Below are 18620 nucleotides of genomic sequence, written 5' to 3' on the forward strand. Positions count from 1 at the left end.
TTTGCCAATAAAGGTGCAAAAAAGGTGCCAATTTTTGTACAAAAAAGGTGCTAAAATACATGCTAATTTTCAGATGTAAAATTTATTGTGAGCAGTGCATACATATATTATTCAACTTGTCTGGATAAACACAGAGCATTCTCTGGTTTTAAATCGTTTAATATAACTAAGCAAAGAAAATTCTCTGATACATTAGAAAGCGACATAAAGGAAAACATTCTTCTTCTTACTTGCTTAGAATTAGTCATCTAGAAAAGTGTTAAAATAGATTACATTCAAAATTTCTATGTTTTTCTGAGTGAGACTACACCTGCGGTCACTAAGCAGATACTTGTAAGTTGAAAAAGAACGTTCAACATTAACAGACACAAGTGGTGCGTATTTTGTTTCCAACCGGTAATCCACATCCTTGTTGTTTGCCACTTCTTGAACATCAGGGTTTTTGCCTAAACTTTGTTCTAACTTCTCTTTCCCGACCCCTTGCAGCTCTCGTTGTACATCCATCAAACAGCCCACTGTGCTTCCTTTTCAGGACACTGCTCCTCCAGTTTTGTGATTGCAGTATTAAGGAAAGAGAATCCATGTACAATATAGAGTTCATCTTGCAATTCCTGTTTAAGCGCAAGGTTTTTTTTTTTTTTTGGCTTTTTCTACAGCTGAGGAATCACTAGGCAAAGCATCTAAAAATTTTGAATTGTATGGAAATTATTGCAAATAAACACTGCAGCTTTTAATCATGTACCCCATCTAGTGAGGATGGGAGAGGGTGGTAGTGGAAGTTTCGTAATTTCTACGTACTTCTGTATTCTAGAAGGAGCCTTTTTCAGTATTTTCTTAATGCTAGAAACAAATTCGTTCACATATGTATATTCATCTTTAAGAGCTTCACAAACTCGATGCAAAGCATGAACAATGCAGGTCAGATGTTTTAAGTTAGGATACATATTCTTCACATTAGAAAATGCTGCTAACATGTAAGATGCTTCTTGGTCTGTAAGAATTAGAAAATGCAGCTAACATGTAACTAACCACACTCTATCATATTTTACGCCCTCCGGCCACAATACAAAACATGTATCATTGAACCTTTGCATTACACTTGCATTATCTGTTTTGCCGAGAAAATAAGTTTTTAAAAGCATGGGTTTCACGTGATGTCCATTGAGAGGTGCTACTAAAATGTTCAAAACGTACCTGTTTTGCCTATCTGAGGTTTTATCTAGTATGAAATAGACTGGATGGTCAGCTACTACTTGCCTGATCTGCGAGATTTTAGCTTCATAAAGAGGTTGAAGGTAAGATTTCCTTAAGGTGCTGGCATCTGGAGATATACTTCCCAGTATATTTTTGCAAATATGATTTCATGAAGGGATTGTTAAGTTTCGAAAGAGGTATACCACACTACAAATGTGTCCTTGCTGTCTCACTGAAAAATTCATTTGTATTTCTGGAACTCGAAGATGCAAGCGCCTCACCAATGAATTGCTGTCGCTTCCCACCTTTACCATCTAGTAGTTCCTTATTCCTGACGTGCTTCCCACTTTGTAGATGCTGCACAACCCGAGTGTGTTGTGGTTTGCCATCAACAGCAATAGAAATATCACACACATCACACCTCAGAACAGATCCATCACTCTGAACGCCGTCAACGCTAAACTGTTTAACAATGTCCTGCAGTTTCCCAATATTTACTTTATGTTTTGGCATGGTGAACAAGCAAATCCGATGCATCGATCAGTCGATCATAAACCTTGCTCGCTGAGACGGGAGAAGGAAACTAAAACAAAACAGCTTTCCTACAACAATTCGTAAACAATACAGCATAGGACAAAAGGAGCACAACTTCTAGCAATTGTAACGTGTCATTGTTGGCACTGTTTAAAGTCCGCGCTTACTACATTAACGTCCAAGAACTGAAGAAAGCCGATTCATTGTTGTGCGGTATACAAGAGTCACGTGCCAAGAAGCCGTGCCTCGAATGTGGATGGGGTTAAACAACGCGCGAGTTGTATTTAAAAAAAATGATAAAGATGCAAAAAGGGCGAAAAGGTGCAAAAGGTTCTGAGATTGTGAAAAAGGTGGAAAAGATTCTGAGATTGTGAAAAAGGTGCAAAAAGGTGCAACCGAAACACCATGAGTAGAGTTCAATACCTGCTTATTTTGGGGATGAGTAACTTTTTTACCCATTTTCACACAAAAAAATTAAAGGTGCAGCACCTAAAATTCCTAGTTCTGCTAATAACTTACCTCGGTTCATTGTCGTATAGAGTAATGCATCCATAGATGAAACAAATCACTCCAACGATGGAGGCTGGCACCAGCATATGGGTGTAGAAACCCAACCATGCAAAATAAAGACCTATTTTCACTCCAAAATACTCCTTCACGTAGTCCAGTGGCTGATGCCTGAAGCTCTTGCTGACCGAAGCCCACTCGTGGTACAGGGTGTGCCTCATGCTTCCTGGAGACTTAATGTCACCCTGTAATCAGTTACAATACTCTATCATACCAGCTGTATTGCAACTATGAACATTTAGTATGATTTAATTTAGGGATGGGACAGATTAATTGGTAATCTATTAGTACAGGCCAATATTTCTATAAATAGCCTATAAACAAATGCCTAATTTGGCCACTTTGTTATTGTTTTTATATGAGGAATGGTCTGATACAATTAGAAACAATATAATTATAAAGTACTGATATGAAGTTTACAATACTGATAAATTATATTCTAGTGATCAAATATAAAATGGATTCACTTTACAAAGCCATGATAAATGAATTGTTACTGTTTTAGTGTACATAAAGGTACAAATTGTCACAATCTTGCACTCAATTACAGACTATTTATGTAAATACCAGATCGGTAAAATTATTGACAATTTTTTCAATAAACTGACACATAGATATGATTATATCAAAAACTATTAAAATGCTGCGTAATTAATGTTCGCTGGTATTGTAAATTCCTGAACATGTAGTTTCTTATTCTGATGCAACAACCTTTTCTGGATGCACATGGAATTTGGTTATTTTGCCCAAGTTTTTTCAAAACAATTCAACCTAGGTGTGTTTCCTTCTCAGATAAAATTTGAAATGGCCAAACTTGGGTTTTCCACACTATGCACATGAAAAAAAATCATTCCTTAACTTTCTTTAATTTATCTGTTTACTGAATTTTTGTTATGATTTAGTTAATTTTATTGCAATTTTGTTGCAAGAGCAATATATCAGTAATAACATGTTCCAAACATATATGAGTAAGGAACAACAATGAATTTACTTACATCATGAAGAGGATACGCAGCACTATAAGCTTGTTCCTGAATCAGCCTTTCTATGCCAAAGGCAAAGGCATCGTCTGAATTTTCTAAGAAGTGCTTCCTATCTAATATAAAGTCAACTATTCTAGAACGAATAGCTGGGGTAAAGAAGTCATGAGCTCCAACATCAAACCTGAAAAGAAAGTTGTACGAAACTGATGATAACAAATTGTTGATGGAAACACATCATCATCATTCATCATGTGGTGGCAGTAAATGCATTCTGACACTCTTGCTGTTCTAACCGATTGATTTCAAAAAAACCAACTGCCTTCATTATTGTTGGCATGATCAGACAGAAGAAAAGAAGAGCAGCATGAAAACAAAATGATTTCCACACATTATTATTATTATTGTATCATTATTACTACAATGGCTTTTGTTACAGGAACAATCTGCAAATATTTAGAAATTTTAAACACTTAACAGTAAATACGGTTCTTCCAATTGTTTCTTTTCATTGCAACATTGTGAAAAATAATATAAACACACACATTATTATTATTGTATCATTATTACTACAATGAAAAGAAACAATTGCAAAAACTGTATTATACTGCTAAGTGTTTAAAAATTCCAAATATTTGCAGATTGTAGTCATAGGTGTGTCATCTACAGTGGAAACCCGTTATTATTTTCTCAGTTTTTTTTAATATTTTCCCACATTATACATTCAATCTTCATGGTCCCAACATAGCGAAATGTTACAAAATTTTCCTCGATTTTACATTTTCCCACATTTTAAGTTTTTTTCAGCTTGGAGCCCTGAAAAACGTAAAATAGAGTTTCCACTGTATTTATTGTTTATACTACCTGAAACAGGTAAATCCTATAAACTTGTATAACCCATGAAAGGTATTGAATGCATTTCCAAAATAATACATTTACTCAGCTTAGTTAATGAACTCTAACTCAAATTGAAGAAGTATTTCTGGTCCAACAACAATTCCATGATCTTGCCTTTTGGCACACAAAAGAGATGTAAAGTAAAGTAAAGTGCTCCCCTGTGCTTTGCACCATGCCATGAGGGCATATAGAAGGTGTGGAGTTAGGGCCCCACACTTTCTTGATCACAGCCAAAGGTGGGGGTTATGTGATCAGTACCATGCCCCTGGCTGCCTTTACCCCCAGTTTCCTCCAGGTACCCACTTTGTACGATTCTGGGTGGGTGCAGGAGCCGCTTGAACAGGTGGAAAAAATCCCGGTTTTTCCCTGTCGGTGATCGAACCCGGGTCTCTTGCATGGTAGTCAGATGCCCTAACGACTAAGCTACCGTGGCCAGCTCCACCAAGACTTAAACTCAGGTCTCTGGTAAGTGCACCAAAAGAAGAGGTAATATTCAGCTACATACTGCATGATACATACTTGGTAATACAAATGCCACCAGTAATTCAAAGGGAACAGACCCTATTGTGATATCACCAGGGGACAACTTTCACATATATAATAAAACAGAGGAAGTAAAAAATCAGGCTAAAAGATCTAGCTTGATAACTCATTTGATATAGAAATGGCACCAGGCTGGTATCTGAAGGGGGCTGAGGGAAAATTCAATGGATTCAATTGGCTTTATTCTTGGGGAAGGCTGAGCAAATGCCCATCTACTACCTAAACCCACAAAAGAGAGAGCATGTAGAGTACAGGATTACATACAAAAATTATGAAACACTACATGATTAACCAAAAAAATAGCAACTTCACAAAGAAATAACAAAAGAAACCAGATAAAATATGTGTGCAATAAACAAAAATATAAAAAGAAAAGACCTATTACCAGGGCCAGGATTTTGATGACATGTTATCTTTCTTCCTTGTGTAATATGCATTGCTCTTAAGTATTAAAATCCTGAATATGAACCTCCGATTATAAGAATGTGAATTTTATTGTGCATTTTTTGTCATATTTTCTATTTTTTAAGTTTTAGGTGATTTTTTTCAAGTTTTACGTCATTTTCTGTCATTTTTTCAAGTTTTACGTCATTGTCTGTCATTTTTTCAAGTTTTATGTCATTTTTGGCATTTTATTTCTTTTTCTGCAAATAGCGCTCAAACAGGTAAAACAATTGGTATATGCTCGAAGCACAGTAGTTCACGTATAAGCGTAATTTGACTGTAGTAGTTAGCCCTCAAATATGGATTATGAAGTGAAAGATGCAGTGAAATTGAAACTTAAGTGAACATAGTCATCATCCCCATGTTAAAATGTAGTTTAGTCTATCTTACCAATACATAGCGATATATGAAAATGAATGCATGATTATACACAGATTTTTACACCTCGTATATTTCTACGATTATCATCACTAGAGCCCGGAAGTTTGGCAAAATGCCTCTTTTTATCTACTGCATATATTGATAAAATTTTTCCGGATATATGTTTCTTATGTTGTTTCGAATGTTTTGGAAGCCTTTTCATTTTGCCTATTTTGCCTATTTGGGACCCCACTGCCTATTTTTAATTATAATGCCTTTTTTGCCTTTTTCAATGAAATTTGACAATTTTTTTTTAAAAAAAATGTGTATATACATTATTTTTCTCCCAAAGAACGTTGTTGGCATTTATTTTTATTCCGTTTATTATGTGAATAATTTTCGCCTTATTTAAGTAATATTGAACTCACGCATGTTTCAACATTGCTGAAGGAGAAAAGTGTGAGAAAAATGTATTTCATGCTCAGTTAGGATATTGCCTTTCGGTTAACATTTCCTTGTGCATGATTGACTGCTGAAGTGGACAGGTTGATTTCGAACACAAAGAAGATATTTCTGAAATCTCCCTCTCGAACCCGAAAATTCCAGGAAGTTGCGATTGACCTTAGTTTATCTCAGCAACCAGTCTTGACGAGATGGGGAACCTGGATATCAGCAGCTATATATTATGCTAACAACCTTCAAAAAATCAGTGAGGTTATCGATGCTCTTCCAGAAAATGAAGCGGCTTCAATTCGTGAAGTGAAAAAAACTCCTGTGCTATTCAAGTTTATTCTTGCACATTATGGTGCATTGCCAGTACAATTATAGCATCCATGAAAATCTTCGAGGAATCTATGCAGCAGATGATGGAAGTGCCAGGAGAAAAGGGGTCAGCTATTGCGGAAAAGTGCAAACGGGTAGCGAGTGCAAATGAGGACTTGAAACAATTGAAAACAATTTGTGATATTCTTAAAGGTAAAAATGCTGTTACCGAAATGAGTCCAGCTACATTAGCTTGTTTTATGTATGCTCCAATAACTTCTGTCGAAGTAGAAAGATCATTTTCTGTTATGAAAAACACTCTCTCTGACAGACGACTATCAATGAATGTTGAGAACTTAAAAAGCACCTTGTAGTTATGTGCAATGAAGATGGAGAAAATTGAAATGCTCTTCCCAATTTAGATTTTAACATTTTGCCAGAAATTATAGATAAAAGTACGCAACTTCCAAATGTGCCTTTTTTCGGTTTATTTTGCCTTTTTTTTTCATTTTAGTGCCTATTTTTCACATTATAAATGCCTTTTTGCCTGCCTATTTTAACGAAAATAAATGCCTGAACTTCCGGGCTCTAATTATCACATTGAAATGATATTTGATTCTATACATTCGAATGTATCACACTTAAGTATGGGAGACTCAAACGAGTATGATAAAGTGGAAATGGTCCCATGCAGGACTCTAGTACATAATAATTCCATTCTTACAACAATCTAAATGTAACTTCAAGTTATAAAATTATTCATACCCCTGAAATATAAAACTTACAAGTACTCCTTGTCCCTGCAGTACACAGCAGTAAACCTGTGACTCTTGGGAGGGAAGATTGCTGGGTCAACCTGGAACCTTTCCATGATGCGATCAAAAAACGAATTCACTCCATCCATGAACCTGTTTGTCTTGATGTGCACTTCATGCAGACCTGGTATCTGGAATAATATTTTTCAAGCAAACCATTACAATAGACTATGCAACGTAATGACAACCCTTATTGTATTTGAAAGATTAATACACTTATTACAAACACACACTGTACTTGCATGCTGCCTTGATGGTACATGGAGGATGTCAAGGTAGGGTTCAGCACATTCTGAATCTCAGTCATACTGGAGATGGTGTGGTCATTACTGCAATTCTGAAAGCTTCAGTACTGAGATCACACTGGCTAAAAAATAACCAAAAATCAACCCAAGAATAGAAGCTGTTTCCCATGTGGTTTCAGTTGCCCTACCATAAATGTTAGAATAGTTCATGTAATTATTACAATTAAAATTATACTCTACATTATTTAACAATAGATTGGATATTATTGCAAACCTTAATATATAGTCGAAAAATGCATCTTATCTATGCTGAAGTAATGAATGTATGTGCACATTAGGGCAGAGCCAATATCACGTTGAACTGGTGCTTATACCAGTGCCAACATGCTTACCAACACCTTCCTAGCAATTCTGATGCATGAATACTGTAAGAATTAATTGATTGATTGATTTGCTTTATTTTACTTTGCCTTTTGTGCCTAATTTGCGAAGATGGGGATGAGTGATGATATGATAAAATTGATGAATGGACACTCACAAACATCCATGCGCGGGCCAGGATTCGAACCAGGGACCTACTGTAAGTTAAAAGCTGATCAGAATATTGATTAATACTTAAATATAAGTATCATTGTAATCATATCGTATCAATTTACTAGAGTTTTGCTTCAAAATATTCAAGGAATTACACTGAATTCCATTCCTCACCCACACAATAGGTAATGTAAAATTCTCTGTGCTCGGTGCAGTTTGCCATAAAGGCATATAGGGGGAGGTACCGCCACACATATTCACAATTTCAGCAATTTTATTTTGGAGATGATGTGATCAGCATCATGTTCCAACTACATTTAGTGTAGGGGGGCCACAATCACAATGTGTCTTGGGGTGCATCTGATGATCAACAATTGTTTTCTTGAAATACCATGTGAATATTGCAGCTGTTACATGAGACATTTTAAAGACCTCTACAGTTATTAGTTACAGTGTATAACCTGTTCACACATATGGTGAATAAATTTATATCCAGAGACTGAGAGAATACTTAGATTGCAATGTATAATTGAGAGGTTCATACCAAAACAAAAATTGGTCATTTATCACTCCAGTTATATAACTTCGTTCTTCACACACCACACTATAATATGCTCCCTGAATTATCATACGCACAGCACTTAAATGTATTCATGTAAGGTTCAAAACCAGCTATGTCCACCCACATTTCTATAAAAATCCAAACTAGACTAGAAAAATGTATTAATATGCCAAAAGAATGCAGTAAGAATGTGAGAGTTTGAAACTCAAAAACTGAGCTTTAAACATGCATCACTCTTCTCCTATAAAAAGGAAAGTTCATGAACAAAATTCAATGGTTCCATAATATGAGGTGCATTTGAGAAGTAAAGGCTGATTGGTCATAAATAAAATAATTTTAAATCATTTACTGCTTGTACACATTGTGCATTCCTATTTTACACCCTTTTCTAAACTTTTTACATTGAGGTACGAGTTTTGGATGCACACTCCATATAAATTCATTGCCTACAAATTAAATCAGTTTAGCAGTGTTGCCAACTCTTTTGCTGTCATTAAGATCTTCATTGATCATCTTGCACATGGTTTAAATTTTAGTTTTCAGTGATATTTCTGTACACTGCACTTAGTGAAATATACAGAAATTCCATGGCAAGAACACTGGTCATGAAAATTCTAATTTTGGTATTCATACATTCAACACAGTTTCCATCTGAACACATGGCCTTATGCTTTTCTCCACATCGAGAACATTTGTATGCCTTCCTGAATCTCACAACACTACACAATTTTCAGTGATTTTTGTGTTAAAAAATTGAATCATGGACCAGACTTCACAACTGGCAGGATTGCTTATTCTTGTTACCATAAAAAAAATCAATAAATAGGAAAGGTAAACTATATTAAACTCAAGATAGGCTAATGCATAATAATGAAGCTTCTGCACACACACATGGTCTGTCTCACTGTTACCAAACATTTGTTATGAGCAACTTTTGAAATGCACTTTGTATATAGGAATGAAAATAATTTATGAGTGAGTGTGCATCTTCTCGTATAATATCTAAGAAACTAAAAGTTATAATATACAAAACAGTAATTTTGCCTATAGTATTATATGGATGCAAAACTTGATCCCTTACATTAAAAGAGGAACATAAATTTAGAGTATTTGAAAATAAAATCCTTAGAAAATATTTGAACCTAAAAGGGATAAGGAGACAGGAGAGTGGAGAAGGTAACATAATTTAGAATTGCATAATTTCTATTCATGTCCAGACATTATTAGAATAATTAAATCAACAAGACTTAAGTGGGCAGGCCATGTGGCACAAATGGAAGAGGAAAGAAGAGTTTACAGGATTCTTGTTGTGAAACCTGATGGTAAGAGACCTGTAAGAAGGCCAAGACGAAGATGGAGGGATAACGCTGAGATGGACTTAAAGCAAATCAGTAAGGATTGAAAAAATTGGATTGGTCTTGCCCAGGATAGGGACAGGTGGAAGGCTTGTGTTACTGCAGCCATAAACCTTCAGGTTTAAGAAGGCTAGAGAGTTAGTTAGTTAGTGTGCATCAACAAAATGTGAAAAGTTCATTTATATCACTGTTAATAACCAACACTGTACTTTACCAAAAATCCCTCAAATCTTACATGACAATATCACTTCTATCAAAATTCCTCCTAATCATCTGCATAACTGTCAATACCAAACTTTTAAAACAGTTAAAGTCTCTGGTTCAGTGGGCAGATAAATCAGCAGAGGAAATATTGAAAAACATACTCTAAAGACTGGCATTAGGCATGCAAATCTTGTAGACTTGCTAGAAGCCATATACAATTATATAGGTGGTGTCAGATAACAAAACAATTTTTGAACAGCACCTTTTAAATGAACTATACTACTGCATGGTATGCGATTATACATGCAGACACAAATTTAAAGAACTGGTGGTGCAAAAGCCAGTTTCTTCATCTAAAACTATGCAATGCATAATACTGACAATACCTTTCAAATATTAGTATGAACAAAGTTTTCTTATGGTCCTACATTTTCCAAAATTCAGCATCAATCTGGTGCAGCATGTACAGTATATATCTTTTGTCATTTATAACAAATTATGCTTGTGATCATGCTCTTATCATTTAAGATTCGTAACACTAAGCAGTGCATCAGTACTTCTTACCTTAGCCTGTAAAAGTGCTCTCTTCATGCTGCTCTGAGTGACTACATTTGGTTTACAATTCCTCTTTCCTGATTTATAACCAACCAGAGGATATTATATCCAATATTAATATAAATATTGTCACAAGGTTTTGATTGTTTTCAAGCCCACTTTATGCACATAAAATGACTTGGTGGTCTAGTTGGTAGGGCATGTGACTGCCATGCAGGAGACCCAGGTTCGATTTTGTTTTGAAGTCACTTCGTTTCCAATGGTTTACGCACGAACGACCAAGACAGCCAGTCATGTACAAGTTTCGAAGTCTACGATATAATCACGGCACATTTCGTATTCAATCCTAGAGCGAGATAAGTTTCGTCATCAATATTTGCGTATCTTCTTTAGTCTTACATAATAGACGCAAATAGCAGGATTCCAGTGATTTCGCCTCGCAATTGAAATCTCGACGTTGCCAGTTGTTTTCCACTCAGCCTACATCACGTCATAGAACGAAGAGCATCTTCCTAGTATCTACAAGCCTTGCAAATGGATGTCTTACAACTGCTTGAGGAGGGCAGTTGGATAGGAATTTGGAGACTTCAACTTCTGGTGTTGGGAAAACTCGATTTGACAACGTGGTATGACATGGCGGATTAGACTAGGTATGTGCAGTGTGACGACGACCTTAGGGTTTTTGACTATGTTGCATTGAACCAGTATTTGACGGTTAAAATCAGTACTTCGTTGCCGTGAAAATCAAGACCCTATAGTTCTCTCAAAAACTAAAAATGTACGAAATAAAATGATTGTTATGCAAGGCCTTTACTTTGAAAGATTGCCAAAAGGATAATCAATTACATGTGCTCCATGAACGCTTCTATTATTTTGCTTGGAACGTTATTAAGGAAAACCTCGTTTTTCCCATTGTGTGCATAATACTGTGATCTAAACTAGCATTCATAAATTATAGCATTGATCTTCAATACATGTTAATTTTGATGTTTTGATTAGTCACAAAAGAATACTCGTGGCGAACCACGACGTTTGTTCACAAATTGGATGCGTTAAAGAACTAATCACTTAAATCAAAGGGAGAACATTAATTAAATTTGTTGGGGTGCGTTAAGTATTCGAGCAATGCTCACCTAGCATCTGGGAGCCGAACACTATCACTTTCCTAACTGAGTCATTAGTAGGGTGCGGATTTATAGGCACTAAAAACCTCTCAAATAGGCACAAAAATGATAAAAATAGGCACTTAAAAAGGTACTATATACTAAAAAATGCACGAAAATAGACACCTTAAATTTAAAAAAAAAAAATTGGTAATGAATGTGAACTTATTTCAATTTTCTCTTTACAATATACAGTTCTACTGTATTAGAACTTCAGTTTATACATAAAAGTGCGCTAACGATTAACAAACTATTAATACTCTTTTGATCGAAATTCACATTCGTGGGGAATCTAAAGTAATTCTCACAAAAAGAGCTTGTGCTAATGACTGTGCGCATTTGAACAAACTATGAAAAAACAATTTGCATCATTGTGACAAAAAAATGTAAACAGTGGTCCAATTGAGAGCCTCAAATCTGGCGAATACCAGATAACATCAACAAAGCCTTCTTCAATGTAGGGAAAGCCAAAGGCACGTAATAAAAACCTGAAGTATGCAAAAATTGCAGAATAGCAATTTTTTGGCACGATTAAGCAAAATAGGTACTAACCCTCGAAAAAGGCACTTATAGGCACTATAAAAATGCATTTTTGGACTAGAAACACCATGAAACGAACTTTAAACATTACAGCCTGTGTTTTACTACAAATAAATAAAATAGGCACAATTCCACACCCTAGTCATTAGTATTATTCTAACTCGTTGCTTTGCCCTTTGAGACTGCAGGAATGAACGTAGTCTGTAAAAGTAAAGTGCTCCCCTGTGTTTTGCACCACGCCATGAAGACGTATAGGGGGTGTGGAGTAAGGGCCCACATCCATGATGGCGGCCGAAGGTGGGGGTGATGTGATCAGCACAAAGCCCTTGGCTGCCTTAACTCCCAGAGCTTCCTCCAGGTCCACTTAATACGACACTGCGTGAGTGTCGGGGCTGCTTGAACAGGAAAAAATCCGGGATCGAACCTCTCTCTCTCTCGCATGGTAGTCAGACGCTCTAACGACTGAGTCTGTGCAGTTCCTTTTCGATTGATTGATTTGGTTTATTTTACTTCGCTTTTCTGCTTTTTGGCTAATCGCGAAGATGGGTATGAGTGTTGATATGATGATTTTGATGAAGGGACACTCACAAATCACACCCATACCAGGCCCAGGATTAGAATCCGGGACCCCTGGCGTTGTGGTGCGGTGTGCTAATCACTCTGCCATGATGATCGGCCAGTTCCTTTTCGAGTTATACATAGGCGATACAGAAACACGTAGTGAAAATTTTGATTATTAAGTAATATTTACTTTCATGAAATAACGAAGTGAAAGTGTAAATTCAACAATGATCTTGCAAGAAAAGATCCGGCTTTTAAAAGGATGGAAGAAACGAATGAGATAAGTGTAAGGTGGCTGTTACTTTCGCCTGCTGTTGAAAGAGTGCTAGAAATGTTCCTGGCATTAAAATCATATTTCTTGAAACAATCTAAACTACCTAAAATTTTAATTCGGTTTTTGGAAATAAGTTAAAATAAATTCTACTTGTTACATTTGTATTCACTTGTGGGGATATTACATTCTAATATCCAAGAATTAGAAAAGGAGTAAAATTATGTGCTTCAAATTGTAGATATTCTTTGTTATTTGTTAAATAACAGATTAGGAGATTGCTTTATTTGCTTTCGTAAGATTTTTTTAATATTGCTTAAATTGTGAGTAATTGCAATGTGGAGCCTTTTTTTTTTTTTTTGCAGTGTCCTCTTCTTTTATGACTTTGTCCTCCTTTTTTGCCATGCTCTGTCCTCTTTCTTGAATGTGTGTGTCTGGTCACCTAGCCAACAATCCCTCTGCACTTGTAACCCTATATCACCCCCACCTCAACAAAATCACACACACTCTACGATCCCTCCTTCCCATCCTGCACAGTGATCCTGACACCAGAATTATCTTTCCCGACAAGCCCAGAGTGGTTTTCAAATGCCCTCCCAATCTCCAAAACATCCTGGTCCACCACAATCCACCTACTCACAATCAACTCGCACCCGCCCACAAATCCAACAACCCAAGGTGCAAAACATGCCATACATATAACGTCACCCTGACTTATCTCTGCACTTCATTCCCTGAAGATGAGAGTGACATTAGCTCTTGAAAGCTCGGAAGCCTTTCCGGAAATCACCTGGCTGATTGCCCGAGAAAACCTTTTCAATATTCGCCACCAGGAAAGCTTCAAGAATTATTTCTGCCCCATATTTGTCACTTTCCGCACCATCCAGATCCATACTGCCACCGGCAAATTCACCCTCTATCCCAAAGAAACCTGCTACAGCTCTAACCTAATTTATATCCTCACCTGCAACATCTGTGGGAACTTCTACATGGGGGAAACATCCACAACACTGAACCTCCGCATCAATAACCACCGCTCCTCCACTCAAAACCTGGACTTTTCTGCTGTAATTCACACCAATCATCACAATATTCCTTTCAGTGACTGCTTCCAGGTAGCAATCGTCCACTCCTTGCCCCAATCCACCAACACCTCAGTACGTAGACGATGGGAGAGGGCCCACATATCAGCCATGAGTGCAACCACACCCCCAGGCCTGAACAAGGTTACCCAGTAATGTCCCCCCACAACCACCCCTCACCTTCAGCAACACCCTTTACCTCCCTCTACACCTTTCACCACTGACAGTTTTCGACAGCCTGGCGAGGGAACAACGCGATTTTTTCGTGTGTGAAACTGTCTACTTTTTCTTTCTGGACCTGGCAATCCTGGAGGCCACGCTATCACACTGTTGATGTCGCTCACTCAATGAACCTTTTTTCTACTCCCGATGATATGACAAATTGTCACAAAAAATTTGAAGTTTTTCTGCATCTGGTGAGTGTTTCCTCTCTCTCCTCTATCACTATTTTTATATATATATATATATATATATACACAAATTAATCTGTCCCATTCTTACTATAAACTATGTTGTATACTTAGTTCAGTCTGATTTAACATATCAGATATAATATTACAGTTCACAGAAGAGTATTCTTGACATTTCAATCCTAATGATAACGTAACGAAGTTATTAGTTAAATAGTGGAAAAAGAAAGCCAATTAGTAAATAACCTGAAGCATCTTCTACGCTTGTGCAAGGGAGTCAAAATCCACATTACAAGATTTGGTTAGTTAGTTAGTTCTCATCCACTCCAAGACATGCAGGTTCAACTATCTGGAGGGAAATAAGAAACCAAGCATCAACTCTAATGCACTGCATTTAAAATACCTTCTGAGACAGATACAATGTGCCACGCTGAAAAACATTCAATTTCTCTTCTTTCAGTGCATTTTGAAGTACCTATGAGAAAAAGGTAAAACTATAAGGTTAAATTCATAACATGCACTGAGCAAAGAAAAGAAAACAAGTAACAGAAACATAAAATAATTCCTTTGCACCTTGCAGAGAATCTCTTAACAAAAAGCTGCTATTATGGATATTTCTTACCCACATTCCAATATCTCTCTACTTGGTTAGAATAAATGTAACATCCAAGAACACAACTTTACAGATGTAGAAAGTGATAAAGGACACACTGTGAAGAATTCAATACCAAAGTTTTGTAAAATGTATCACGATACTTTAATTCAGTATCGGTACAAATGAAACAAATAAAAATTTTAAATTGTAATGTTTCAGCTTTGCACAAGATATTATTTACCTTTCATTAGTGAAGTTGAAATGCTACAAATTAAGATAATTATTACATGTTGATTTTGTATGGACTTGGATTACAGTGAAGTTGGTAAGGCATGAACATAAAGAATAAAAGATACACACACATTTTAAAATTCTTTTAGGGGAGGAGGTCTTTAGACACACGAAAACTGTATTAATGAAATGATCTCTTCCATATGTAAAACTTAGTAAAATTAATGTACCTCCATCTTCTTTAAAGTTTGCATATCCTCGGTTGTATATTACAAAATAGTACAATAAACTTAATTTTGAAAGCTTTCATTCTTCTTGTGATGTTTCATCTCGGTCCATGCCTAGTCACTGTACACTAAATGTGTACATGTATATACTATTTAAATGTACAGTCATATAAGGTTGTGTGTGGATCTTGGTAGTGTCAGCTTCACAAACTTCTGGTGAAGTAGAATTCGAATGTTGCCACAAAAATAAAAACCACTTTCAATGCAAAATTTATTGTTAATGTAATAACTTGTTATATACAGTGGCCGCAATGGAAATCTTTACATAAGTAAAAAAAAGCAACAAAAACACGGAAAGTCTGATTCTTCTTTGTTTTATAGCTTTCAAAATTTCACAATTTTTTACTATCAATATTTTGTCATATTTCCACGAGCATGTACAACTTCTTGTAATCTTCTGGACATTGAATCTGCCAAATTTTCAAAATAAGTTTTGTCCATTGTCACCCACAACTTCTTCAGCATCTCTTGTAACTCTGCGATGGTCGATGGTTGTTTTTCTTGAACCTCTTTCTTTAATTGATTCCATGCATTCTCAATTGGGTTTTAGTCAGGTGAGTTACCAGGCCATTCAAGAACTGGTATGTTATTGTCATTCAACCACTTTGTAACCAATCTCTTCCTGTGAGCTGGCGCACCATCATGCATAAAGTACTGACATTCATGAATTGTCCACAATGTCAACATGTGTTCTTCAATTACTTTTACGTATTGGTCCCCTGTCATGGTTACGTTCTTGAGGAGAAAATATAGTCCCCTTCTACCATAAGTACCACTGAATGCACCCCATACCATCACACTAGCCGGATGTTTAACAGTTTTAACAGTGTACCTCGGATCATACCGCAACACATTTTATGGTCTTCTCACAATTTTTGATACTGATCTAACAAGTGTAAACATGCTTTCATCAGAAAACATTACATTTCGCCAGTCTTCTGATGTCCAGTGTCGATATTTTCTGCAGAAATTTAGCCTTTTCGACTTCATAGTTGAGGTTACAAGCTGTTTCTTGGAAGCACAACGAGCTGGTAAGTGAAGGTCTTTCTGTAGTCAATGTTGTATGGTGCGGGTGGATACATCACTTTGCAGATCTGGATGCTGCTTCTTCAACTGTGTGGCCATAATCAATGGATTTGATATAACTTCACATTTCAAAATCTTGTTGGTTCATGGCGACGTTTTTCTGGTACCCCCAGAGCCTACTTTCCATTTAGGTGTTACCACGCCAAGTGGTAGACATGCAGCTGCTTTTTTAAGGTTGTAAGTTGCCTGTCTTGAAACTTGCAAATCAGCTGCAACATGAATCACAGACATACCTTGTTGAAGCGAAGTCAAGGCTAGACTCTTCTCTTCCATTGTCAAATTCTTCCTACCCATTGTCTTCTTAGGCAGAAACAACGAAATGACGAAACTGCACACTTCTGTAACACAGAGAAATTGTTTGCACTGGATAACACAACCGGGACTCCTTTCTCTCTGGTTCCCTTGTAAAGACTGTTAGCCAAAGCATAACCACAACACTGTCGGCTGTTGTTCACTGAACAATCACAAGATTATAGACCCCTCCCACTTTGTTTATTTTGGAGTATAACAATGGTACAGTTGGCGCACACGATAACCATGTAAAGATTTCAATTGCGTTCAAACATAAAGATGTCCATTGTGGCGACTGTATTTTTGTTACGTTAATTTTACAAATATCATAACTATTTTGTGGTCTGAGGAAGAAAATGAGGCGATTTGCCTATTTCGGTTCTTTTGTGGTTTATATTCTCATAAATATAGCAACAATCTGCAGGATTTTTTCCAGGGAAGGGCAAGAAAGATATTTTTTTCCAGGGGTGGGGGAAGGAGGCATATTTTTCACCATAATAATGATGCATCATCAAAAAACACTGCTACAGTCTGAAATTATCGTGTTCCTTCAATGCACTTATAATAATTGTCATAAATTACTGACTGAAATGAAATTATGAGTGAAATACATAATTTTTAAGTGGACGTTCATTTTCCAAGGGAAGGCCTCCCTCCCCCTTTCCTTCCAGGCAACCATGGCAACAATACATCATGCAATAAAAACTGTCTTGGTTTACCTTTTGTTCTCCATGACGTAAGCTTCTATGAGGAACAAGTCTACGCTCAGACCTTGGATATCTTTGGTTGATGAGAATTTGTGTGTACTTTTTGTGCAAGGAAGATGCAATTCCATCGGGTCATAGCAAACAAGGTTCCAACTTTTAATGTGAGAAGACCAACTACTGGAGAGCAACTTGAAGTATGAGGTAACGTGTGGCAGGCAAACTAATAATTAAACTTTGTAATGATGCGATCATTACTGGATCCTTTTTTATGTTATAAATTGTGTATGTCTATGTATTCCTGTACGTTTGGGTTCTTGGCCGTTGGGGGGAGCGGTAAGTTTCCAGTAACGGTTTAGGTCATTAGCGGGGCCTATAAATAGGAAGGGCAGAGGAGCAGTCGGCCTCAGATGTTTGGCGGAGTACAGCAATGTAAGAGGTATCTTTTTTTCTGAGGGGAGCGGCTGGGCGAGCATTCTTTCCTTACTATGTGAACCAACGGCGGGGATGTTAACTTTCTTTCTTTTAATACACACACTTGCTCTTTTCATATTATTCCAATAGTTTATTTCATGTGGGAAACCGGGTACACAACACACATACCTTCAGCCACCTTTTTTGGTACTGAGGGTTATATTTTTTTTTTACTCGTGGAGCCAGTGGCTACGCGAGTCTACACACTCTCTTCGGGAAGGGGGGACAGGGTACACCGAAATGTAGATTTTGCGAATAACGGCCAAGAATTAACTTCTGTAAATATATTATGAATAAACCTATATATATCTAAAAGGAAATGGGCGTTAAGTTGTAATTTGAAGAGGTACGTGTCTATTGCCTAAACTAGCATC

At 36.6% G+C, this 18620-nt stretch overlaps 1 protein-coding gene across 5 annotated transcripts in view; it reads right to left on the minus strand.

Annotated features, from left to right (window-relative positions):
- Nucleotides 1–18620, minus strand: part of subdued (anoctamin 1) — a 90193-nt gene that overhangs the window by 45135 nt on the left and 26438 nt on the right. For 4 of the 5 annotated variants that reach the window (XM_083120808.1, XM_083120810.1, XM_083120809.1 and 1 more), the window contains 4 exons: nucleotides 14982–15053; nucleotides 7067–7227; nucleotides 3291–3459; nucleotides 2248–2480 (listed from right to left, as the gene is read on the minus strand). In XM_083120808.1, coding sequence (XP_082976934.1) covers nucleotides 2248–2480; nucleotides 3291–3459; nucleotides 7067–7227; nucleotides 14982–15053 — 635 coding nt within the window. The remainder of the gene's footprint in view (nucleotides 1–2247; nucleotides 2481–3290; nucleotides 3460–7066; nucleotides 7228–14981; nucleotides 15054–18620) is intronic. The other variant, XM_083120807.1, reaches the window with a different exon arrangement.

The sequence above is a fragment of the Lepisma saccharinum genome, chromosome 4 (genome assembly GCF_977018435.1).
Source record: "Lepisma saccharinum chromosome 4, izLepSacc3.1, whole genome shotgun sequence".
Lineage (NCBI taxonomy): Eukaryota > Metazoa > Arthropoda > Insecta > Zygentoma > Lepismatidae > Lepisma > Lepisma saccharinum.